We start from the raw sequence: 23,467 nt of genomic DNA on the forward strand, positions 1-23,467 counted from the left end.
GACGCGTAGAAATCAAGGCATATTGTTTCTAATGTATGCTTTCTTCAATTAATCTACCACAGCGTTTGCTAAAGAGCGATGAATATCTACATTTTCATCTATATTAACAAGAAGAACTGAACAATAAAGATATCCTGCGGCAGGCTATGCTGAGGTCAGTGTACGAAATTTGAGAGGGATTTATTTCTATGTACCAAACGCTGCAGCTTTGTGTAAAAGTGAGGTCTTGTGTCGATCACAAATTGGCACACATGCATCTAGGAGTGCATCAAGCATCGTTCCTGAACAAATGGAAATTAAAGCAACTAATTATCTCAGCTGTCCAATTAATTTATTTGATTTGGCATACAAAAACTCCTGGTAACTTGGGCAAATACATCAATCTTGGAGATTGTGTCTTTTTAGGATATAACACACTGACTCTTCCTCTTTCTCTTGTTTTCTACATTATCATTTACTGCTTTCATCTCTTGTTGTTGTCGTTGCTGCTGCTGTCTCTCCTGATGCTGCTGTTGTTGTCTTTCCTGATGCTGCTGTTGTTGTCTTTCCTGATGCTGAAGTGACATGGCAATAGCGTGACTATGACAGCAAATTGAGATTTCCCTATTTAATATACCATTCTTCTTTCTTACTCCAAGTCTATATCCTCATGTTCTCTTGGTAAGGCAGGTCGATTAAATAACCCATTAAAGAATTGTGATGATCCTTGATCAGTATCTCCCAAGCTTTCCCAGACAACTGACTCTTCTTTAATGAACCCAGAGTCTGTGACTAACATAAGTAGTCCATGCTCAGAGTGTCTATAAATTGTAGAAAACTACAATTGGATTACTCATTGAATCCTTTTCTTTTTCTTTTTTTCTTTCTCTCTTTCAAACCTACATGATTATTTCTAAATAATACACATAAGCTATCCTCAGGTATAGCAGCTAATAAAAGCTCCAGACCATAATAAGTTAATTGAGTGGCAGTATCTCTTAAGAATTCATTGACAATAAAAGCTAACGAATGATTAGATGTTACATGTAGAATCAAGATCAAACCTTGGTGTAATTTTTCTTCTTCTTGTTGTGTTAACGGATTCTTTGAGCTCAATTCGTTGCCTTGGACAATGCACTCAACTGCTTGGTTATAATTTTTGCAGTGTTCAACAATTACTTTATATGTTTCCCTATCCTATATACATATATAACTACTTCAAATCATTTCGTGTCTTTTTATTGTTACTTGTGGATCTACGAGCCATCCATGAACCAAGTCAACATTGAATAGTTCAAACATCGAAAGTTCTGGTGTAGCCTCAAATCCATGAATAGAGTCGAACAGAATGTTTATATCTAACCCAGTTTTCAACTTGGGAATAATATTCAATGCCGCCTCAAGTTGATGCCTTTCTTCCGTCTCCCCTTCCTGAGTTTAAAATGTTATCTCTTTTTCTTTTGTATAATGCAATCATCTATGCGTTTGTGCTTTACGTTGATGTGATTTAGCAAGTAATCACCTAGTCTTTCTACTAAATATTCAAATGATACTACTTCCCTATCTTCTGGTTCTATTTTCAAATCTCCTCGTAAGAACAGTACGTTGCATATTGCTACTAAAGGGCAAGGCCCGTTTTCTATACAAATACATAGCCTTAGTAATGAACTCTTTATTATTTTATAGCGATTTACCGTTTTGTGTTATAACACATCTCTTTTCTTCTTTCCACTCAATCGTCTTTACATAGTACTCATCTAGTTGATTACGAGAATTTTCTAAATTAGATGAACTTGACATGACGTAAAAGAAAAAGAAAGAAAAACAGAGTATTTATTTTGCGCGCGACGTACTTTGATAGGGGAGATCATAGGGAGATAATATACACAATTTGAAGAGAGATATTTACATATATAATACTCTTGCATCAACTACTTTGGTGTGTCGTCCATGCTACATACATATATTGTTCACTTGCTTTCAAAAGAAGGACTAATGTAATGCTTTTGATCTTTTTAAGGCACACCCAGATATTATGTAAGACTGCTTCGTGTGTGCTTGCTCAGGGAGCCTTATCTCGATGGTGACCTATTAAAATCGAGGTGCAAGGTATATTGTTTATTTATAAAATCTCTTATACATAATTAAACTGGTTGTAGATTCTCTTCTCCATTTCTCTCTTCTTCTCCATCTGTCATCTCTTCATATACCTCTTCCATATCACTCTCATCATCCTTATCTTCCTCTTCTTCTTCTTCTACTACTTCTTCATCTTCGTCTTCCTCCTCTTCTTCTTCTTTAAAGCGTAAGAAATGACTCTGATTCTCATCTAGATCATCTCTTTGATACTGACTCCATCCATCATCCTCTTCACTGTCATCAAATAACCGCACAAATCCTTCTTCCTCTTCCTTTTCTCTTGATACTTCTGGTTGTTGTTGTTGTTCTACAGGATAAGAAGAACGAAGGGACCTTGCTCCATGAACAATGGCCTTGTCTTTTTCTACCTTGATCTGCTTCTGAGCGTGCGCATAGTGTGGACTTACCCAGCTACTCAACCTGATGATTCCTTTACCGTGTTTCCTAGCCACATGAGGTAATCGACAGTTAGCATTCGAGCACTTGCCTGTTTCTGCAAACTCTGGACAGACATGAATATGTTTTTCCTCACACTGTAATCCTCGAGGGCAGTACCCTTCCATCGCAAACGCCTTACACACAGGCGCTTGAGGGTTGACACGTACATGAGGATAGATACAAGGATCATTCTTACAAGCCCCCTTTTGGAAATGAACGCAGTGTGGCATGATATGTTCATTGGGTTGATGCGACAGTCGACACACTTGTTTCTGACACTTGCCTTGAAGAAATCGTGGACAGATTGCGCGGTGAGATGGATCGTGCACGAATTGACAACGATCCGCATTAGGACATTTACCGTAGCGTGTATAGAATCCACAGTACCGTTTCTTCTTTGGTTGACTTGTTTTCAACACCAACGCCTTTGGTCCTTGACGAACATAGCCTTCTAATCCTCGAATAAATACTTTGTTTTTACTATTTTTGACTCCCTTTGGCCTTTTGCAAAAAATAAATGAATAAATGTAAATACATTTATATGAAAAAGGGCTAGTTTACCTCTTGATAATCTTTCGAACGAGATATTTGGGTGCATTGATTGCAGTAGACGTTGGCGTCTTATCAAGTACATCCTTTCTGACAAGTTTTTTACCCTTGACGATAAACTCGACACCGTTTACGGATACTTGTTGTCTTCCTGTGGTCGGATCAACTGATTTAACAATGGTATTATTGTGTTGATTGATCAACTGACGATGTTGGCTTTGTGGTGTAGCTGTTGTAGATCTAGCAGGATAGGTTGTTGTTGTCGCTGGTGGTCTATAGCTACTGTAATTGGGTGGTGGGCGGTATAGATTGGGTCTATATGTTGGACGGTATGTAGCAGGATAGGTAGGTCTATATACATTGGGTGGCCTAGCATATGGTCTGTATGACTGTTGTTGTTGTTGCCCTGTTTGCTGTGACATTCGCTTTTGTTGAATAGCCATAGAAAGTTGGCTAATGCGATCTAGCATTTCTTGATTAGTTGCCATTGGTTTTGTTAATGAAAAGAGAAAAATACAACGATGCTGAACTTGAAAAATGAGGCCTTTTCCTTTTTTGCAGAATAAAGTTAGTTTAGAGGCATAAAGTACAAAAGGTTTGTTTATCTTGTTAATAAACTTGTGATAAATCTTAACTTATGGCCCACGTACTCCCTCTTGTAAGCATATTACTAATCAGTGTATACTGTTGAAAAGATGCATAACAAAACCAGCCATATGACTGTGACAAGACGTTTTAGTTTTGGGTTATTTACCAATTATTCATAGAATGGTGAATAGGAGAAATATAAAGAGTCGCTACTCTTCTTTCGATGGATCATCCTTTGAGAGCTCATGGGCAATTGGGCCTTTTTCTGTCCTTCTCTCTCTTTCTTTTATCTCAACTGACAGCCTATTGACCCGAGTTTTAAATATAAAGGATACACTTTCCTCAAGAAGTTCGGCCGTATGCTGTATCACACTTAAAAGCATCTTAAAAGTACTAATGCTGAATAAAATGAAAGAAAAAGAATATGTGTATGCATATGTAAATTCTACGTTATGCCAACAAAAAGAGAACAAAGGGGCATTGTCACAAACAAGTCACAAATACTATTTGTCTCTTAACCTGACAGCGATCGTCTTTTCAATCATGTTCTTACTTTCAACGGGTACTCATTGGACATTATGCTTCACAGCAAAGAGGCTTTTGACAACAACAATACCAAAACAAACTTTAAAGAAGGTGATAGATAATGGTCAAACTGTGACCGAGATCCATGTCATAGGTCGAAAAAAGCCTAGATCTAGACTGTCAGAAAAACTACAAAAACTTCGAGAAGAAGGCTGGAAGAAGATTGACCATATAAAATACAAAGGTAAAGCAAAATATACACATAATCATTTTTTTTTTGCTCATATTTTCTTTCAGCACTTGCTCCACCTAAAGAAGTAGAGATCGCTACGTTAGCTCATGGTTTGGATAAAGTATTATTTAGGTAAAAGAGATATATAAATATATAAACAAACAATTACATTGTCTTATGGAGCATATAGGCGTGGAGTGCACTATCTAAAAGATCCAGTAACCCACAAGTATAATTTTACACCCTATCTTGAATTTATCACACAGCCTGCCAACATCAACTTTGATGCGCTTCCTCCATATATCACATCGTCAAAAGATAATGTAAGCAAAAAGTTATAAAGAACCCATTTAGAGATCTCATGATGATTTACAAAAATAGAACTTAATAGAAATGGCAAGGAAATATCATAAACGCTACATTGGATCAACCTCATCCGTCTCTGCTACCCTGTCTCAATTTTATTTTGCCATGTCTAATTTTAAGCGGATCAATATTACTGGGCTGTCAAGTGTCTTTCAAGACAAGGTAAAACGATGCATACAAATAATTAAAAACAATCTATTAATATCACCACTAGTCTACCAAGTTTACCAGAGGAACACAAGTAGCAGCAACAATCTATCTGAGATGGAAAGATGGAGTTTATGCAATAGATGCAGATAAAGCAATGGATGGAGATGAGACTATTTTGTCTGTGATGGTACATTAATAATGCATGTATATCTTTATAAGATTAACCCATGTGTCTTTCAAAAGGGAAAATCATTAGAAAAGGTATTAACACTTGAACCTAATGAGTTTGAGAAATACTTGAAAGATAATCAAGATATAAATGTTGAAGAAGAAAGAAATAGGCCAGAATCATACGCTTATGGACATGTAAGTGAATTGGGGTAATATGGGTGACACTCACCATCTTTATTTTGATGTTGTGATAGGCGGGTAAATTCCTACTAAGATCTCAATTAGATTGCTATCATCCCAGTCTTAAAAGAAAAACGTTTGATCTTAAAACAAGAGCTGCGATTCCTGTTAGACTGGATGTGAAAAACTATGAGGTATGATTATAACAAGCAAATAGCGCTTTCTCCCTCTCATTCATGAATCACATGTAGAAATATGTAGGCTATAGAATAAACAGATATAGAGGATATTATGAATCGTACGAAAGAGAATACTATGACATGATCAGATCTGCCTTTCTTAAATACTCGTAAGATAACAACTACCATCCAAAACACATATTGTTACTCACACATACACTTAGTTTCCAGGTACGCATTGGTCACATGGACGGCATCTTGGTTGCATACCACAATACAAGAAAAATATTTGGCTTTCAATACATCTCCCGAAGCGAAATGGATTTACGACTCTTCGGATCGAGAAAGATCGGTGACCAAGTGTTTAATAACTCACTTACGCTCCTTCAAACTGTTTTAGACACTGCTACCCAAAAATACCCAGAGAGCACCCTTAGGATATCATTCAACACCGTGCCAGGCAAAGATATAGCAAAGATGTATATCTATGTCGAGAAAGTGCCGCCGGGGAAAGAGGACGACCCAGAGTACGCTATGAAACCTTATGAGGAAATAACAGAATATAAACTCGAAGTAACCTCATTTGTCAATGGAAAACGAATTCATGGTCCTTTAACCTTTGAAGATCCACATAAAGATATGTGGCGTACTCAGTATAAGTTTGATGAAGTGAATGTGAACGAGCAAGAAGGGATTGGGCGTACGTTTGAACAGATGCGTAAGAAGCAGGCTAGTGTTGCATCGATGACATCTGAAAATAGATCTATTCTGCTCACTCGATTGGAAGAGATGAGCATCAAAGGCTTACAAGAGGAATTAAAACAAAAAGAAAAACAAGGTAAAATAAAACAAGAAAAAGTAGAGCAAAAAAATGAAAGCAAGATAGAACAAGAAGAAGTGGATCAGAAAGAAAAAGAAAAATACAGTGAATAAATATCATTCTTTTTGTGATTTAAACTGACAAACTAGCTAAATCAATAGCCTTGTTTATTTGATAAATGTGCTTATATACTTGTCGAAACTTTTTCAGTGACTCTTGTTCCTTGAATGCAGTAGTACTCGTAACAGATTGGTTTGCTGTTCCTGAGCGGATTTCCTGTTCTGCCTGATGTCTCACTTCTTCAATTTTCGCTCTTAATGCTACAAGCTCTTCCTTCGTGGACAAGATGGATAGAGCGATTGAAGATAGCTGATGTTCAAGCTTCAATTTCTTATCATAGGCAACGTCTGGCAAGGACGATGCTGTACTGTCAACAATCTGCTGCACCTTCTGCTTTGCCTTTTGTCTTTTGATAAATGATTCGGTCGCCTTGTCTTTTCTTTTATAGATATAGTTTGTCATCCTTTCATTGATTGTTTTCAAATTAGCTTCGTTATCATACGCTTGCACAAAACAGTGATTCCAATCTACGTTATGAATAATGCGCAAATTGCTATAGTCTTTCAGTCTATACAGTTTGCGCATATAAGTACGCCAACATAAGCTACAAGTTAGAATTAATAATCCCAACAATAGACATAGTTTTATCATTTTAAGAAAAAAGAAAAAAAAAAAAAAAAAAGATCAATTTTGTTAATTCTAATATTAAAAATATGAAAAATGCATGATTATTTTTATTAATATACTAATCTACTCCCATTCAATGGTAGCAGGAGGCTTAGAGCTAATATCATATACAACACGGTTAACACCCTTGACTTCATTAATAATTCTAGAAGAGATACGCTTGAGGCATTGGAACCATTCGGCACCTGTCTTGACGTCGGCAGACATGAAATCAGTTGTCTCTACGGCTCTCAAAGCAATGACTTGTTCATAAGTACGCTTATCACCCATGACACCAACAGCCTTGATAGGTAAGAGGGCAGCATAGGCTTGAGAGATTTGACGATAGAAGCCGTTCTTTTTGATTTCTTCAATATAGATGTGATCGGCCAAACGAGCGATTTCAACTTGTTCACGAGTGACTTCACCGAGGACACGAATGGCAATACCTGGGCCAGGGAAAGGATGGCGCCAGACCAAGTCATCATCAAGGCCCAAGATTCTTCCGAGTTCACGCACTTCATCCTTGAACAATTCACGAAGAGGTTCGATCAGCTTGAGCTTCATGTCTTCCAAAAGACCACCGACGTTGTGATGGGTCTTGATGGTGGCACTGGGGCCCTTGAAGGAAATGGATTCAATGACGTCTGGGTAAAGTGTACCTTGGAGCAAGTATTCAATTTGTCCACCACATTCCTTATCGATCAATGCTGCTTCGGCTTCAAAGACTTCAATGAATGTGTTACCAATGATCTTTCTCTTCTTTTCAGGGTCAGTCACACCCTTGAGGCGATCCAAAAAGAGGTCGCTGGCGTCAGCAATCTTGAGGTTGATACCCAAATGGTCAACAAGCATCTTCTTCACATTCTCACATTCGTTCAAACGCATGACACCGTTGTCTACCAAGATAGCGTGGAATCTATCACCGATGGCTTCGTGCATCAATTTGGCGGCCACAGTAGAATCGACACCACCGGAGACAGCACCGATGACTCGACCGGTGGGACCGACGATTTGACGAATACGTTCGATTTCTTTGTCAACAAATGACTCCATGGTCCATGAGGCTGAGGCTTGACAAATATCCAAAACAAAGTTATGAAGGATATCCTTACCGCAGGCTGTGTGAGAAAGCTCAGGGTGCAATTGAATACCGTAGAATGGTTTTTCCTTGTGAGCGACAGCAGCAAAAGGAGCAGTGGCAGTGGTACCAATGACTAAAAAGTTTTCAGCAGCTTGAGTGACTTGATCGCCGTGAGACATCCAGACTTGAACGTCGTTGGCAATACCCTTGAAGAGCTTGTCAGCATGAGAATGTTCAGGGAATTGGTGAATGGATAACTTGGCATAACCATATTCACGATGATCACAGGCTTCGACCTTACCGCCCATCAAGTTGGTCATTTCCTGAAGACCGTAACAGATACCCAAGACGGGTACACCGGCATCAAAGACGGCAGGGTCTACACGGGGAGCATCGGTATCATAGACAGAGTAAGGAGAGCCAGACAAGATAATACCCTTGGGCTTGAAGTGAAGTTCAGACATCTTTTGAGTACAGGGTAAGAGTTCACAATAGATGCCAAATTCACGAACACGACGAGCAATCAAGTGAGAAGTTTGTGAGCCAAAATCCAAGATAAGGATAGTGTCAAATGCCTCATTCATTTCTGCAACGACCATTTTGAGTCTTTATAAAGAAGAATTTATTATAAAAAGAAAAAGGGGAAACGGGGTAGTGAAAGATAACCACCCAAAATTTGATTAAAACAAACAGTTTGGGTTTTTATATGAAGATTTGGAAATTAAAAAATTTGCTTGTGACTCACTTCTTGTGACTATTATAAAGGTCATCCATCTCACATCAAGCTCAACATGAATGATGCTCGGATCGTTCATAAAAAAAAGTTCAAGAAGAGAAAATTCCTTGCTTTATGATAAATAGATCAATTTGTTACATTTATTCTTTCTATGTATTGTATTATGATCGTTATTTTTAAGAGTAAAATAAGGGCAATGGTAAGAGCAGGCAAGAGGGTAACCAATGGAATATGTTTCCTGACGCCACAGTATCAGCTGAACATCCAATCAAATACACACAAAGTTCGACCAATGAAAAATTAAACTTTGACAAATAAGTTGACCAACTTCTGATCAAATCAATTACAAAGGTTCTTTATTTAAGCATTTAGGGGAAAAGTTGATAGAATACTGAATAAGGTTCTGCAAATTCTCAACAGGATCATTTTTGCTTCCTTCAATAACTCTTGAGCTAAAGGTTTCTACGTCCTTCAACTTGCCTCTTTCGACTCTATCCTTCAAGACTTCCAAAACTACCCAATAGGGTTGAGCTATGGAGAATAAGAAGGGAGGCATATATCTGCTAAATCATATGAGAAAAATATGTTTTCTCGAAACTCTTCTGAAATTCGCAGTTTTCGTAGAGAAATAATGAACAACTAATTCTCAAATAAAAGTATAATAGTTTGTGGAGATACAGTTCAATGAATTTTAATCAAATAAGGCAAAATTTGCCCTGGTCCGTTGAATATGTACAAAAAAAAAAAAAAAGGTGGCCACAGATATATACCATCATCAATAGCTTACATATAGTCACTAATTAAATGAAATGATATCGGCTCTTCCGCAAATGAAACATGAACAAAAAAAGGCAGCATCTTAATTGCTTTGTCCATATATTGAGAAATGGTAATAATACCACCATATGATTGAAGAAAAACACTGCAGGTCAAAAAAGATTTTACATATGACAAACAAAAACACTGAAACAAACAATTATACTCACTTATCATATATTTTTTAGCATGTCCAAATTGCCAAAAACACCAACTTTAAATAAACTACCAGGCCCTATAACCACCTTGCAAGACTTACGCTCTAAGTTAGGTATCGATGGCCGTGTCTTGAGGCTTCCAATCAATGATTGGAGAAATATTGAGGCAATAGCGAATGATCATCTCTTGCAGAATATTGAAAACGAAAATCCAAACACTGCCTTCGAAACAATAGCGTCAAATCTGAAGAAATTAGAAAATCACCACCCAGATACAAATTCTATGGAATCAGTCTTATTAAAGGAGTATGCAAGAAGAGTAGTTAAATATATGAGAAATGGTGAAGCCCGTGGAACATTTAGAAGGGTCTTTAACAGCAAGCTCAAACTAAAAAAAGAGATGAATGAAAAGAATGATCTACGATACCAAGAAAGAATAAATGCCCTATTAGTGTCTCAATATGAGGCCATAGCATTACAAAATGAAGAACGAAGCAAAAGAAAAATATGTATTCGTGAATATTGTCGTATTTGATCACGTCTAATACTAATCTTTACGTGTGAGATTATACACAACAAAGCTGCACTCTAAACATTTATTTTAATGGATGAAATGCTAATTGGTACTTTTTAATAAATTTGAGCCATTCAATTCGATGTACACTACGTGCACGAGGAAATACACGTGAGGGTTACTGTTACAAGCACTATCTGTGGTGTCGTCAGCAAACCTTTTCAATGTGTAACATCACGTTAAGCTTGTTCAGGAACAGACATCTTTCTATGCTCCTTGATGCAGGATAAGAATTTATCTTTTAAGAAGAGATAAAATGTTGTTATTTCTTTATTTTATGCTGTCATTTGATCAACAAAGAACTAAGATCAGTCACGTACAATTATGATAAATTTGCATTTTCTATCAAAGAATATCTTACAGGACAGTCTTAGGTTAGGTAGACACTTTGGGTATTATGCAGTTGTAAAATGATGTCACATATAATGCCTAGAAGAAGTACCCGTAGCATTAGCCTTCTCGTGGTTTTCCTCATGCGCGTAGTGTTCACCCTTTTGTTAGATAAATTTGGCACCTTATGGATGCTCGCATTTGCTTCGTTTTCTATTTAATACCTAGAGCCTCATGCGAGTTAAGGTAGTTAGGTGATGAGGGTGCACCTATTCTTCCCAGTCCATAGCATCCTTCCCTTCTTCGTAAAAAAAGTGAGTACTCATTTAGAATTTATTGTGGAATTATAAAAAGCCCAATTGTAAAATCAAACCCGCCTTTTGACAAAGATAAACCGTCAATTGAGAATTTAAAGCCGCCCTTTGGCGTTGGCCCTGCTGTAAGTCTAATAAAACCAACAGAAAAACAATAACTAATATGAAATTTATGATAAGCCTTGTCAACTAAAAGCATATCACTTTGGTTGTACACATCCTTACTCTAGTGACATCTTTGATTATAGAACTGATTGCGATGTTCATATGTGTAGTATATAGAAGAGTAGAAATCATGTGCGAGTGTCGATCATTTAAATCTTGAGTATCATGCCTTTACGCCAAATCAAAAGATGATTGTGCGCTTGCTCTGATAAATTCAGATGATGCAGGTAACTTTTTTTTAACCGATGAATAAAGCCTATGATATACCATAACATCTTTTCACTTTTGCTCTTTTTTTTTCTGTTTTATTCATAAATTCTCCTTTATTACTTATACTTGATAAAATCAAGCTTATGTAATAAACAATCTAATACATTTGACTATGGAAAATATAATTCCTTTTGGAATATGTGACAGAAGGCTAGCATTACAGGTTGAAAAAAAGGTCAAGTTATTCAAGGAAAGAGTTCGATTACGTCTGTTGTGTGTGGTTAACATCAGCTGTTGTAGCTAATCAATTTCATTCTGTATTGACCTGATAATTACTCAAGTTAGGTGGACCTGATCTGTAATTCATTTGGATAGCATAATCTTCACATTCTCTGCATGATAAAGTATACATGGCAGGGGAAATCTGTTTTGCAGGAAATTTTTGTATCTTTCAGAAAGAGCGAGCAGAGACACAACTAGCAAAATCAGCAATTAATGATGTAAACAAATAAAAGCTCAAGGATTCTTTAGTATACTAGAATAATCTATTATGGAAGCTTAGACAATAGCAATTTACAATTCTGCAGGGGAATGCGGGAGGTAAACAAATACAAAAAAAAAAACACCATTTAATAAACGTGCTACTATAGTCTAATACTTGAGGCCAGTCATTCATGACAAGTACAGACATAATTTAACATAGTCTACACTTCATAGCCACCCGGTTAAATATATAGTGGCAATAATATAAATTAGCTCTAAAGACTAAATGGATTAAGGTTATTGCGAGTAAAAAGCGGCCAAATAACGCTTAAATGCAGGGCTGATCTGCAAGTTGGCCAATGTGCAAAAGGGCTACCTTACTGATGGACTGTGTTACTGCATTAGTATAGTAGCGTAGTTTGACTTACCTTGATGAAAGCATCATCTAAATAAGATTGTATACGCAATCAATTAAGCGACTCGTTATAACTCCTGCTTATTCTTTCTCCCTCTTCCTTCTCCTTTCAAACCTCGGCGTATCATTGTTTTATATCATCGCTCGTCCAATTAATCTAAATAACTAAAAAAAGAAATATCCTCGCCACCTACTCACCCCCCTTTCTTCTTGTTTACTAAACAATCTTTGCTATGATCATTTAATATTCTGGTGCCCCCCTCTTTTATTCCCATGCCCAGTTTTTTATTTTTATTTTTTCCCTTTCTTTTTCCTCTTTCTCTCTCTCTCTTCTTGTATTCCCCCTTTTTTTTATTCTATAAAAAAAATGTCAAAAGGTGGAGAAAGAATAACACATTTTAATTTAATGCAGCTAATACAATTCCATAGTCACTTTTGTCTGTCAAAGAGCGGCTCATGCCATAATAGCAGAAGCGGGTTCTATTCGTATATCCAACGAGGGACTCGATGCCATCAATGCATTTATAGACGAATTCTTGTTTATTTTAATCGGTACTTGTCCATCAACCAGCCTCGACTCGATAAAAACAAACATTCAGCAACTTTTACCAAATTCACTTGGAAAAAATGCACTCATAGAAGCAGACATGGAGGTCAGCACCATCAAGGCCAAACCGAGCACACCTTTAGATATGGATATGATTCGAACTGCCTGTGCACACCATTGTGCCTTATCAGATTATAAAGGAACCCACAACACATCCGATGTGATCATTGTTTATCTTACAGTTATCATCGAACACATGGCAGAATATTTACTGACCTCTATAGCAGAAGAGGCCAAGTCAGAGTGTATTCGAGTCAAGGACGTGATATTGTTTCTATTGAATGATTCAAAAGTGAACTTAGTGTTTCAAAAAATGCAATTAAAAGATCAGTTACAAGTAAGGGAAATGAGTTTAGTTTAGGTTATTTTTAATTATTTCAAGCTAGAAAAAACTCTTGTCTTACATCAGAGCCTCATCTGTTTCCACAGTAGATCTTGAAGCAGAAAAATCAGAAACACGTAAAGAGAGAGAGAACATATAGTTCATCTTTTGCTAAACTGACAATGCTATTATTATTTTTGCAGATATAGAACCAAGTATGCCGAGAAAATCAACAGAAAGTACGCATACACAATCAACCAAGACCACATCAAAGAGTCAATTCAGTCTGTTTGGAAATAAAAGAAAGCATTCGATCCGATTCTCCCTTTCAAAAAAGTCGTCGTCATTTTCAAACACTTTGCCATCACCTACTTCATCTCCATTAGCAAATGATTTCGAAGACTTGTTTCGATCTGGTCAGACCAAAAAGGTCTCACTCACACCTCATCGTTTAAAAACAATTGAAGTCGTCAGTCCAACACCTGCTACTCCTATCTATCACACAAGTCCTCCTCTGACGCCCGCTTCAAGTCTTGCGTCACGACCTTCTCAGCGATCGAAGCAATCGATGATCATAGAGGGAGAAGAAGAGGAGGAGGCAAAGACTAAAGAGCAGAAAACGCCTACTATAGACACAAACGTAATCGAACGACCTTCCAGTTTAGTCCTCAAGCGTGCTTCGACAGGACAAAGACCGCCTTCATTTCACGAACACGCTCTCCTTGGTGGACGACTTGAAACACAGGATCAACTGTTACTAAATAACAGGCACTCTGATGAATTACCACAGGGACTTGTCTATGTCGTTCCTCCTCCAGTTCCTATCGTTCGTTCCAAGCGTCGAATCATAGGAATAGACAAGGCGTGTCAAACGGATATAGAAGACGAAGAAGAGTGGTTTCTGGATGATTGTAATAGTATTAATAGTAAAAATAATAATAGTAGTAATAATGACTGTAATGCCGAGCAAGAACAGCTTATTGTAGAATGGTTACTAGGTTAATTAAAAAAAAAAAGCCGTTTATTTCATCTGACCCTTTTCCTTTTTTTTTGTCCTTTTATGGCGTAAGAGCAGCCTTCACTTTACTAAAAACTAATGTTGCATCCGCTTGCCCTAATTGATCCACAAGTGTCTTTTCGATCGTTTCCCAAAACTCGGAGCTGTTCATCTTTTGTTCAGCTTCGGCAGAAATGCCAAATCGACCTGTCTTTGAAGCAGGTGCTGCTGTGAGCATCAAATGAACAACACTGTCTCCTTCTAAGCCTAATTCTCCCAACGTCTTTTGGTCTCCTAGTACTTTACCCTTCACAAGTAAACGCTGACGATTGACAGGGTATGCACTTTGTTGTTGGTAGATGCGTTGTTTCAAATGAGACACGGTATCATTGGACTGCAGACCACCAATACTAAACTGAAACGAAGGCTTTAAAACCTTGATATTCAGTTGAAACTTGTCGTTTGATTCTGTTGTTGTTGTTGTTGTTGCAGGTGATGAATTTGATTCGGATGAGACTAGAACGAAAGGGAAAGATTAAGTAAAAATAAATTTGACTCGTGATGTGTCTAATCGTTCTAGAAGAGAAGACATGTACACACACATGCGCGCGCGCGGGAACCATGTTTTAAAATACATACCTTTATGAACAACAGGTTGTCTCTAATCATCAAAGAGAGGTTGATAAACCTTTTTTTCTTATTTTCTTATTGTGTCATCTTACCTTGATTCTTAAAGTAGGCACAGTATGCGTCAAATAATCTTGACCATATCTAACAGACTTTACAGATAGTCTGTCAAGGTAAGCGTGAATAAAGTCTAGTTCTGTTGATGTTTGTTGCATAATTTTATATAAAAAAAAGGGGAGAATATACAAGCAGACCTTTTTTTTTTTTCTCTTTTCTTCCTTTAATAAAAACGTGACGTGATACGAATTGTGCTTCTTTTTCTTGTAGCAATATGAATCATATCTTTCTGAAATAACTCTTTTATTTGAACATATTTGTAAATACATACTTCTCCTCTTCAGACCAAAGAAAAAAGCCAATCCTCCCATTAGGTAAAATCCAAGGGGAAAGAAGGAAGATTGATTGGTCAAGAAGTAAGCGAATCAAATTTAAAGTATTGAAGAGTAGTGTGCAATGATCTGCAGCAGCAGGGAGAGAGAAAAAGAGGATAAAGACACTAAGGTTACAACCTAATACAATAATAGTAAATAACGTTAAAAAAAGTACTAATAAAAAAAAAGAAAGGGGATCATTTGATCAACATTAAACTTAACCTTACTGGCCAAAGAAACCATAAAACTTTTTCAAAAGTTTACTCTTTGACAATAGTAAAAGTGTAGACAAGACTAAATTGATCTCCCTATCAATACACCTTATTATGCATCTTGGACTCCTTTAAAATAACCTTTTCTATTCTCTCTCTCTCTTCTTCTCCTTTTCTGACAGACCTTGTACACAATGTACCCCATATGGCACATTAGACAAGCGTGCGCTACAAAGTTTACAAGTGGCTGAATCTCTAAATAAATTTCAAGTAAAAAGCTGGCAAACAAGAAATAAAAATAAGGAGAGACTGTGTCATCCGCATGATGTTATCTGAAAAAAAAAAAAAAAAAAAAAAAAAAGTACACATAGGGAGCAAAACGAAAAGGATAACCCTAAAATGACAGACAACCATCTCCTTCCTCCACTTACCCTTTTGATACCATCTTGTTTGTTTTATAAAGCCCTCTCTCTCTTTCTCTTGATCTCTTTCTTTTCTCTTGTGCTCTCTTTTTTATTTTGAAATGAATAGTACAAATCCCAATGTTACGCTTGATCTGGGTCCGGTGAACCCTGATACCTATGAGATGGCCTCTGAACTCACTTCGTTAACCTGTATCACCGTATTGGCCGTTGCTCTGGGAGCAAAGACGTATGGTGAAAAGTTCAAGACACTTAATTATGGTCGTGCTCTTGTTATCCTTCTTTATTCGTTATCTTGGGCATTTGCTGTCACTTCAGTGGTTGTCGTATCTACTAATAACCGTAAGCAATACTCTTTTTTGTAGCATGCTATTTACCCTCTATTTCTCTCTCTGTCTCTCTTTAGACAATATCATCTCATGTACCTTGGGTATGCTTTCTTGTGATTTCTTTTATGCTGGAAGTAAAATTGTTGCTTATGCATGGTAAAATCATAACTTCTCTCCTTTTTATACAAATTGACTAAATTGGGTTAGGCTTATCGAACGTGTTCACTTGGTAACCGCTGTCAAAACGACTCGCTTAAAGACCGCCCAATACCGTTTCCACATACTGTTGCTCTGCCCCTACATTATTATCTTTGCATTAATGGTAAAATCCATGTACTTAAAAAAGACATAATGGAATAATTTTATACCATATACAGTTAAGCTTTAGAAACATTTATCTCGAGGCTGATGGAACCTGTACGATTGGTTTACAAGATGTTGCCAGTATTCCACTCTTGGTTTATGATTTTGTAAAGAGTACATTGTTGCATGAAAACGAATCTAACTATGTTTATGATTTAGATTTTCAATCTCTATCTGACATGGCTCTTTATGAGACCTTTAACAAACATTGGTCGCAACACACGTACCGACTGGAAGGTCACTCGACTTTACAAGCTTGCCAGACGTACATTGGTTGCTTCCATCATGTGTCTGTCCATTTCATTTCTGAATGTCTTGCTTGTCGTCTTGACTCATGGGCATCAAAGAGGATTAGTCTGTTTGACCATGTGTACTGTAGATGTGACGGTAACTGAAAAAAAACTAAGGGTGCTTTGTTTGTATACTAAGTATGTGTATATAGGTCAACGTGGTTACTGTTCACTGGGTCACCACCAGTGGATCTTCCAGTAGTGGCAATGGACGAACCAAGACACACAATGACGATCATATGACAGCAGATATGACATTTGATGCTGACGAAGCCAAGCATCATGAAAAGTCAATGAAGTTTGATGGACCCATGATTCAACCTCACATTGATGATGATGGCACAAGCACCAAGTCTGCTGAAATATCCTACAAGAGCGAAAAGCCTATTAGCAATTATTATAATTAATTAAGAGTTTTATGATAATAAATTATACATTTTCTAATGTTAGAACAATATTTTATAAATAAGCAAAAAAAGAGAGAACTTTTTATAAAAAAGGGTATAACAGCTTTCTTTTTTATGTGGATAATGAATACATACAAGGACATGAATAAATAAGAACAACTATAAACACATACAGAGAGAACAGAACTTTTTCAGTGAAATAAGAAGGGGGTATTAGTGGTGATGGCTTTTGCAAAACTGTTGTAGTTGCTGATATCGATACAACATTTCAGTTTCATTCTTTTTAGCTTGTTCCAATTCATCTCGAAGATAAGCTACTTCTCTCGCTAGTTGCATGATTTGAGATTGCATTGTCATCGTCATGACTTGTTTCTTGGCACGATACTTTGCTGAAGCCAGTTTATTTCGTTCTCTTCTTCGATTGATTGAATCTTCTTTTGATTTCTTATATCCAAGTTTATGTAGATTGTACGGTTCTGGATTCAAACTATGTGTGCTCAAAACGGTGCTTGTGCTGCTACTACAGCTGCTGCTATTGCTCTGTCTTCGATCGGTCATAGTTGGGGATAATTCGAAGCCGGCGGAGGGTGGATGATAGGTAATACCAAAATATGATGTATCCTTTGGCTCGGAAAAACAGGGGATTAGTTCACTCTGGGGATGAGCGATGACAAATTGAGAATAGGTATCTTGCTGATCAAACGGCGTCATCTCTTGGACAATTTGTTCATCTGCTGGATTTTTGCATTGATGTGATTTAGGGCACGTAATAGCCTCAATAGACATTACATTGGAATGAGATTGATTCATTTTTCAAGAGATAATAAAGAGAAAAGATAGAAGATAGAAAGAAAAAGATAGAAGAAAAGAGAAAGAAAGAAAAAAAGGACAGACTGGTTTGTACAAGTGAAAACGGCGATTTTTAGCCACTTTTAGTTTTTATCATGATGCAATGCTACGATAATTGACCTTCTCTTTAACTTGTATTTTTTCTGTTTCATGTAACATTTTAAGAAAGAGAGAATCATACACTTTTTGGCTTTTCTATTTTATATTCATGACCGATTTGATTCTTACTTTAGATTAAACAATTTTTATATCTTTTATGCTCAATTGTGCTGTTCTATTAGTACGCTTGCTCGTGCTTGTAACCGCTCGGCTACTCTTGGAGTACAAGTTATTAAAACTAGCTGATATTACAACTAGATGAGGAAAGCGTTAATCATTGTACGACTATTGCAAAAAAAAAAAAAAAAAGGTCCTTGTCTGCGCAAATAGTTGAAAAACTAACCACTCACCTGAACAATGAAAAAGGATTAATTGATATATTTGTCTATCAATTCTGATATGCTCCCCCTCCCCTCTTTGTTGGGGAAAGGCAGACAATTCAATAAAAAGGGATACCAGCGAAAAAAAAAAAAAATGCATAAAGTTACACACGCACCGCTTACTCTACTAGTCGCGGCATTGGCTGAGGTGTCATTTAAAAAAAAAAATGATGTCGCCATTACTCTGTACGACTGATGGAAGTTTACTTGTATTAAACAGGAAATTCATATGTTCTATTAATTCACAGCGTGCGCTAGGGTCTTATTCTTATCCACTGATGTCACCAATGTATATTGTGAACTTTATATCTGCGCGCGCGCAAAGGTCTCTGTAGTACAAAGAAACAAGTTTCCTGATCAAGTAAGCTGCATCGATACCGGAATTTCAGTCCACTGACGTTGCAGGACAAAAATAATTACAAAATGATGATTCTCTCAAAGATTCGATTTGGTTCGTTTAATTGTACATAATTAATGAACTAAATTTGATGATTGGTAGATTCCCTTTTCTATCCCACACAAGGCCAGAACGCCACACACAACGTTGTAATGAATAGAGGAGATCTATTGAACTGTCTAGGAACAGCGTGACCGCAAGATCATAAATTTTTTTTTCTGGGTCTCTTTTTTACCCCCTGTAAATTATAAATTTAAACCATTTCCCTATTATTTTTTTGCTTCTTCTTTTCTTTTGTCAAAGAAACAAAAAGGTAAAATAAGTAAGGAAGGGGAAAAAAAAAGCTAAAGATGATAAACAAAAAGACATTTGCACGTCAGTCTGATTCCTGAAGAGTAATTACGCACTATACCCAAATTTCTGAATAATGTTTTTTTCCCTTTTCTTTCATCTATTTAATTTAAACTTTTATTAACTTGTTTATATAGATTTCTTTCAGTTTATTATTATAAATAAAGCTTTGTTTAAACAATATATACGTCAATTACTTGTATGCAATGTGTATGTGTGTCTGTGTGCACTGACCATTTGACTTTCTTGGTGTGTTTATGTAATAGATGCATAAAAAAACCCTTTATAAAAGATGTTCTCAGGGAAAACATTGGTCTACGTAATGTTTATAAATCTCGACAATAGATGCGCACGCGACATTAAGATTATACCCCCTCTTTCTCCGAGTCATCTGTACAAAAATGGCAATAAACAATCAAGCTATATTTTATTATGATACAAGCTATTTCTATAACAGAGGGGAAATATACATATTTATGATGTGGTGTTTTGATAATCTCTTTCCAAGTTTGTCGCACTCGTCCCAACAGATCGATTATTATCATGGACAGAGCGATGATGGTTCTGATGAGAGGGAATCTCTGAAGGTGTGAGAATAGTAATGGCTGTGTGCCTTGGTGCTTCATTTTTAGGGGTATCTTGAACGTCTACAGTGGATTGTTCTTCTTCATTATCTGGAATGATATCTACCACATCAATTTCTACATCCGAATTTGTTCTCTTGATCTTGATATTTCGTTTATCAATCTTGGGAATACGAAGGATCTGGGTGACTTCACTTGTTCTTGTCAGTGTACGAGTGGCAAAAGTACCAATGTAGAACAATGGAATCGTCACACCGTGTGCGACTACAGAAGCAAGCACCATAAAGTAAACAACAGGTCTAATCATTTGACGTGCATGCGCGTTCGGTCCATCCTCTGGCACACTTTCAAGAGCAACCATTGCGTAAAACACGGCTCCGACACCAATAGGACCAAACCAACCGGTAAATACGGCTTCTCGCCAGGTATGAATGGCTGGAATCGCCTTGTAGAGAGCCATAATGATGGGAAGTCGACGAAGTAACAGGACAAGAATGGCCAAGACGATCAATCGCCAGACTGTGATCTGAATGGAATAGTCGTTGAACGATGACCATGGCTACAAAAAAAGGAATGTCAACACATGTTACACACCCCACGATGAAAGCTTACCATGGTCGCGCCAATGTACGCAAAGATACTAAGATTGAGCAAGTTGTCTACAACCTATTTCACATTGTTAATGAAAAGTCAATGACATGTTGAATATACTTGCCTCCATCAAATGTGCATTTTCTGTCTCTACACGGAACCAGTCGTCCCAAGTAAAAGAATTGCCGGCTATAAAACATGCCAAGAGATCATCGCTTCCTATTAATCCAACGACGCCCATAAGAAAGAATGATAATGCGACCGAGTATACGAGAAATGACTCGTTATCAATCAACTTTTTCTGTTCACAGTATTTAAGAAGCTTTCGAGCAACATAGCCTACAACAAATCCAATGACAACGGACAAGAGGATGTTGAAAGCCATGATCCAGTATGCCCATTTACCTATAGCAGGCCCTATATCCATCTGCATCAAATAGACAGCCAAGAACAGGAAGGGGTAACCAAGTCCGTCATTAGCACCACTAAAAAAAGATGTAAGTAGTTTGTTTTTTAATTTTTCATTTATACCTTTCACAAGAAATAATGTGGCGTACATGAGTAGGAACATGTTTTTCCGCAAATTTACCTTGCACAATCGAGTTAGCAAGGACCTATAATAAGAAATAAGTAAGCTTTTTTTATATATGCTTGTGTGTGTGTGCACATACTGGATCTGTAGGAGTGAAACATGCAGCAATCATTAATGCCTCAAGCTAAATAAAAACATATAAGCATACATAAAAAAAGGGGGGGATGAAACACACGTACATAATTTAATCCCGGAATAAGAGCCCAGACGAGCAAACCGCTGACTAACCACATGTAGATCATAACAGGACCAAGAAGCATGAGAAGAGAGATGAGTTCTTTTCGAAGATAGGCTTTTGGTAAAGCAACGCCAGCGGCCATGACTTGTATACCGATAACGATTCGACAAAACTCCTTCGTGATCGTGTCTTCATCCCCCCAATCACTGACATTAATGAATTTTGCACAGACTGGACCAAAGATAATGCCACATAGAATGGCAAAGGCTATATAATATACAGACGAATTGATAAATACACAGGAAAAGACAATTCTTTTTTGTTTTTTTTACATGCTTCAGATAAATAGAGTCTTTCTTTGATAAATAAAGAACATAAACCGTATAAAACAATAAATCCTCCAAGGATAGCAATAACAACAGAAACAGTGTCAGACATAAATACTAAATGAGCATGAATAGATCTGAATCTTATAGTTTTATTAGAAAAAAAAAAATTATAGAAAAGAAATAGAATTGACGTATTTATAAACAAAGGAATTGATCTATAGTTCTGCCTGTCACACTTGATGCTGTACAATAGTTCAGAAATATCCAAATTTAGTATACTGTGTCACAATAGGAAATGCGCCATTTTTGCGAAACGCACACCCAAAGGACATATCTTACTAAATAAAGATCCGCGTAGTACAAGAAGAAACACCACAGTTTATTTGTCGCTGCAGTGTTTTTACTTGGCGGACCTTTTCAAAAAATGTTCGGACCTTGCCTATTTTTTTCCGGACAAAGTTAATCATATTTCTCAGTCTCAATCAATTCTAGTAAAATTCATTTCGACACTTGAATTCGCAAGTAACGACCCCTGATCCAAAATCGTCGACAAAATATACCAGAAAAGGTGTATTACATGCTTATTTAGTTTAGGCTTGTATCACTTAATGGCAGATCAAGGTGGCATGAAGAGAATACGTATAATATAAAACATGCACAACTTGGTTATTGTAATATGGAATGCTTGTCCATAATGCAACATTCCGATATTGTACTCGTCACTGAGAAAACTGGCGTTTGAACCTTAAGTCAGAAGCTTGGAGGAAAACCTACAAATGAAATTCGAGTAGTTTATGAAGAGATTCTGATCTAAAGTTTACAAATAAATTGTATTTTATTGACAAGACCACGTTTCATATTAATATGAGAAATAATTGGATTACGTCAAAAAATAAAAGTTCTACTCTAGTAAAATAACTATAAATTAAGGTGAATACTACGCGCACGAAAAAATTCGCGACAAAGTAGCTAATGCTACGGGCGCTTTACAACCTCACGCTACCAAAGTCTCTCTAACTAACCTAACCCTCTCCAATGGAATATTCTTTAATGCAATTACACGTGATTGACCTTGGTTATTTGTTGATCAACTGACAATATAAAACAGTAACAGCACTTCTTTTTATCTCTTCTTCTTGAAACTTTATAAAGCTCATAGTCTACATCAAGGAACATGGAAAAATGTCTGTTCTATAAACAAGTTTAGCTTGACGCTGCACATTCAAACGTTTCGTTGACATAAGGATAGATGTCCTACATCAGCAAACGCTGGAATTTCACAAGTGCGATTCAAAATTGAAAAAGAAATATTTGATATTATTACGGAAGTATTCAGGGTAAATAAACTTAAAGGTTAACATGGAACTATGATGTTATCTCATACATTTTCTTTTTTTAGGACATTGATGATATTCCTGATTGCACTGTCATCTACGAAAGAAGGTTTAAGAGTATTTCCGGTTTCGCCGAGGTGAAGGCAGAATGTAAGAAGAAGGATTCATTGTGTACCCATCAGGATTTGCTACGGTTATCATTGTTTGGTACACATGCAATTGAAGAGTACAATGCCAAATGCATCTTACTTGTACAGGTCATAGGTATACTAAACCATAAATCAATATTATATTTTTCATAGTTTGTTTATGAATGCACATATCTTAGGTCCTGCCATAACCTACTATGGATGTGTAGAACACACAAATGGCTCAAAGATTATTTTCGAAATATCAAAGATCAAAATCCCACTGTCAATTCAAGACTTTGTTATGAAGCTTTAAAAAAA

The 23,467-nt window shown here is 36.7% G+C and overlaps 12 protein-coding genes across 12 annotated transcripts; 5 read left to right on the forward strand and 7 right to left on the reverse strand.

Moving 5' to 3' along the window:
• Window positions 1-413: 413 nt before the first annotated feature.
• RHIMIDRAFT_102130 (DUF544-domain-containing protein) lies at window positions 414-2,026 on the reverse strand. The gene is made up of 8 exons (XM_023605126.1): window positions 1,674-2,026; window positions 1,476-1,618; window positions 1,228-1,410; window positions 1,044-1,176; window positions 883-1,001; window positions 633-817; window positions 556-579; window positions 414-530 (listed from the first exon to the last, which is right to left on the reverse strand). Exons 1-8 carry the CDS (start codon window positions 1,777-1,779, stop codon window positions 464-466), a joined length of 960 nt encoding a protein of 319 aa, XP_023468193.1. The 5' UTR covers window positions 1,780-2,026; the 3' UTR covers window positions 414-463.
• A 97-nt stretch (window positions 2,027-2,123) lies between these two features.
• Window positions 2,124-3,593, reverse strand: RHIMIDRAFT_249448 (uncharacterized protein; the record flags this gene model as incomplete). The annotated part of the gene is made up of 2 exons (XM_023610620.1): window positions 2,124-3,057; window positions 3,118-3,593. The coding sequence occupies 2 exons, from the start codon at window positions 3,591-3,593 to the stop codon at window positions 2,124-2,126; spliced, it is 1,410 nt and encodes a 469-aa protein (XP_023468194.1).
• Window positions 3,594-4,236: 643 nt separating this feature from the next.
• RHIMIDRAFT_235261 (Pet127-domain-containing protein) lies at window positions 4,237-6,289 on the forward strand (the record flags this gene model as incomplete). Its single annotated transcript, XM_023608325.1, has 10 exons — window positions 4,237-4,462; window positions 4,516-4,582; window positions 4,641-4,773; window positions 4,832-4,978; window positions 5,031-5,153; window positions 5,210-5,332; window positions 5,392-5,511; window positions 5,569-5,666; window positions 5,721-6,214; window positions 6,258-6,289. 10 exons carry the CDS (start codon window positions 4,237-4,239, stop codon window positions 6,287-6,289), a joined length of 1,563 nt encoding a protein of 520 aa, XP_023468195.1.
• A 159-nt stretch (window positions 6,290-6,448) lies between these two features.
• Window positions 6,449-6,961, reverse strand: RHIMIDRAFT_235262 (uncharacterized protein; the record flags this gene model as incomplete). Its single annotated transcript, XM_023608326.1, has 1 exon — window positions 6,449-6,961. The coding sequence occupies one exon, from the start codon at window positions 6,959-6,961 to the stop codon at window positions 6,449-6,451; it is 513 nt and encodes a 170-aa protein (XP_023468196.1).
• Window positions 6,962-7,070: 109 nt separating this feature from the next.
• Window positions 7,071-8,817, reverse strand: RHIMIDRAFT_275246 (GMP synthase). Its single transcript, XM_023612535.1, has one exon. The coding sequence runs from the start codon at window positions 8,723-8,725 to the stop codon at window positions 7,127-7,129; it is 1,599 nt and encodes a 532-aa protein (XP_023468197.1). The 5' UTR covers window positions 8,726-8,817; the 3' UTR covers window positions 7,071-7,126.
• Window positions 8,818-9,867: 1,050 nt separating this feature from the next.
• RHIMIDRAFT_311799 (uncharacterized protein) lies at window positions 9,868-10,371 on the forward strand (the record flags this gene model as incomplete). Its single annotated transcript, XM_023614759.1, has 1 exon — window positions 9,868-10,371. The coding sequence occupies one exon, from the start codon at window positions 9,868-9,870 to the stop codon at window positions 10,369-10,371; it is 504 nt and encodes a 167-aa protein (XP_023468198.1).
• A 2,323-nt stretch (window positions 10,372-12,694) lies between these two features.
• RHIMIDRAFT_249452 (uncharacterized protein) lies at window positions 12,695-14,259 on the forward strand (the record flags this gene model as incomplete). Its single annotated transcript, XM_023610621.1, has 4 exons — window positions 12,695-12,704; window positions 12,757-13,271; window positions 13,321-13,393; window positions 13,460-14,259. 4 exons carry the CDS (start codon window positions 12,695-12,697, stop codon window positions 14,257-14,259), a joined length of 1,398 nt encoding a protein of 465 aa, XP_023468199.1.
• A 27-nt stretch (window positions 14,260-14,286) lies between these two features.
• RHIMIDRAFT_102167 (uncharacterized protein) lies at window positions 14,287-15,194 on the reverse strand. Its single transcript, XM_023605127.1, has 3 exons — window positions 14,976-15,194; window positions 14,893-14,914; window positions 14,287-14,769 (listed from the first exon to the last, which is right to left on the reverse strand). The coding sequence occupies exons 1-3, from the start codon at window positions 15,093-15,095 to the stop codon at window positions 14,315-14,317; spliced, it is 597 nt and encodes a 198-aa protein (XP_023468200.1). The 5' UTR covers window positions 15,096-15,194; the 3' UTR covers window positions 14,287-14,314.
• A 669-nt stretch (window positions 15,195-15,863) lies between these two features.
• Window positions 15,864-17,405, forward strand: RHIMIDRAFT_290215 (uncharacterized protein). The gene is made up of 6 exons (XM_023613716.1): window positions 15,864-16,287; window positions 16,352-16,430; window positions 16,482-16,596; window positions 16,652-16,744; window positions 16,797-17,024; window positions 17,080-17,405. Exons 1-6 carry the CDS (start codon window positions 16,047-16,049, stop codon window positions 17,332-17,334), a joined length of 1,011 nt encoding a protein of 336 aa, XP_023468201.1. The 5' UTR covers window positions 15,864-16,046; the 3' UTR covers window positions 17,335-17,405.
• A 47-nt stretch (window positions 17,406-17,452) lies between these two features.
• RHIMIDRAFT_275250 (uncharacterized protein) lies at window positions 17,453-18,241 on the reverse strand. The gene has a single exon (XM_023612536.1). It carries the CDS (start codon window positions 18,142-18,144, stop codon window positions 17,548-17,550), a length of 597 nt encoding a protein of 198 aa, XP_023468202.1. The 5' UTR covers window positions 18,145-18,241; the 3' UTR covers window positions 17,453-17,547.
• A 1,357-nt stretch (window positions 18,242-19,598) lies between these two features.
• On the reverse strand, window positions 19,599-21,828 carry RHIMIDRAFT_275253 (uncharacterized protein). The gene is made up of 7 exons (XM_023612537.1): window positions 21,688-21,828; window positions 21,357-21,622; window positions 21,257-21,301; window positions 21,117-21,199; window positions 20,710-21,070; window positions 20,607-20,660; window positions 19,599-20,553 (listed from the first exon to the last, which is right to left on the reverse strand). Exons 1-7 carry the CDS (start codon window positions 21,791-21,793, stop codon window positions 19,885-19,887), a joined length of 1,584 nt encoding a protein of 527 aa, XP_023468203.1. The 5' UTR covers window positions 21,794-21,828; the 3' UTR covers window positions 19,599-19,884.
• A 1,038-nt stretch (window positions 21,829-22,866) lies between these two features.
• On the forward strand, window positions 22,867-23,462 carry RHIMIDRAFT_290218 (uncharacterized protein; the record flags this gene model as incomplete). Its single annotated transcript, XM_023613717.1, has 4 exons — window positions 22,867-22,872; window positions 22,929-23,021; window positions 23,084-23,282; window positions 23,347-23,462. 4 exons carry the CDS (start codon window positions 22,867-22,869, stop codon window positions 23,460-23,462), a joined length of 414 nt encoding a protein of 137 aa, XP_023468204.1.
• Between the last annotated feature and the right edge of the window lie 5 nt (window positions 23,463-23,467).

The sequence above is a fragment of the Rhizopus microsporus genome (genome assembly GCF_002708625.1).
Source record: "Rhizopus microsporus ATCC 52813 unplaced genomic scaffold scaffold_4, whole genome shotgun sequence".
Taxonomy (NCBI): domain Eukaryota; kingdom Fungi; phylum Mucoromycota; class Mucoromycetes; order Mucorales; family Rhizopodaceae; genus Rhizopus; species Rhizopus microsporus.

Coding starts and splice junctions, on each gene's coding strand:
- RHIMIDRAFT_102130 (XM_023605126.1), bottom strand. CDS start 1,779: ATGTCAAGTTCATCTAATTTAGAAAATTCTCGTAATCAACTAGATGAG. Junction 1,619..1,673: donor ATGTGTTATAACACAAAACG/GTAAATCGCTAT, acceptor GTATTTGTATAG/AAAACGGGCCTTGCCCTTTA. Junction 1,002..1,043: donor AGAAGAAAAATTACACCAAG/GTTTGATCTTGA, acceptor ATCATTCGTTAG/CTTTTATTGTCAATGAATTC.
- RHIMIDRAFT_275246 (XM_023612535.1), bottom strand. CDS start 8,725: ATGGTCGTTGCAGAAATGAATGAGGCATTTGACACTATCCTTATCTTG.
- RHIMIDRAFT_102167 (XM_023605127.1), bottom strand. CDS start 15,095: ATGCAACAAACATCAACAGAACTAGACTTTATTCACGCTTACCTTGAC. Junction 14,915..14,975: donor TGCCTACTTTAAGAATCAAG/GTAAGATGACAC, acceptor TTTGATGATTAG/AGACAACCTGTTGTTCATAA. Junction 14,770..14,892: donor ACAACCTGTTGTTCATAAAG/GTATGTATTTTA, acceptor CTTTCGTTCTAG/TCTCATCCGAATCAAATTCA.
- RHIMIDRAFT_290215 (XM_023613716.1), top strand. CDS start 16,047: ATGAATAGTACAAATCCCAATGTTACGCTTGATCTGGGTCCGGTGAAC. Junction 16,288..16,351: donor TGTCGTATCTACTAATAACC/GTAAGCAATACT, acceptor GTCTCTCTTTAG/ACAATATCATCTCATGTACC. Junction 17,025..17,079: donor TGTGTACTGTAGATGTGACG/GTAACTGAAAAA, acceptor ATGTGTATATAG/GTCAACGTGGTTACTGTTCA.
- RHIMIDRAFT_275250 (XM_023612536.1), bottom strand. CDS start 18,144: ATGAATCAATCTCATTCCAATGTAATGTCTATTGAGGCTATTACGTGC.
- RHIMIDRAFT_275253 (XM_023612537.1), bottom strand. CDS start 21,793: ATGTCTGACACTGTTTCTGTTGTTATTGCTATCCTTGGAGGATTTATT. Junction 21,200..21,256: donor GTTTCACTCCTACAGATCCA/GTATGTGCACAC, acceptor TTCTTATTATAG/GTCCTTGCTAACTCGATTGT. Junction 20,661..20,709: donor AAAATGCACATTTGATGGAG/GCAAGTATATTC, acceptor AATGTGAAATAG/GTTGTAGACAACTTGCTCAA.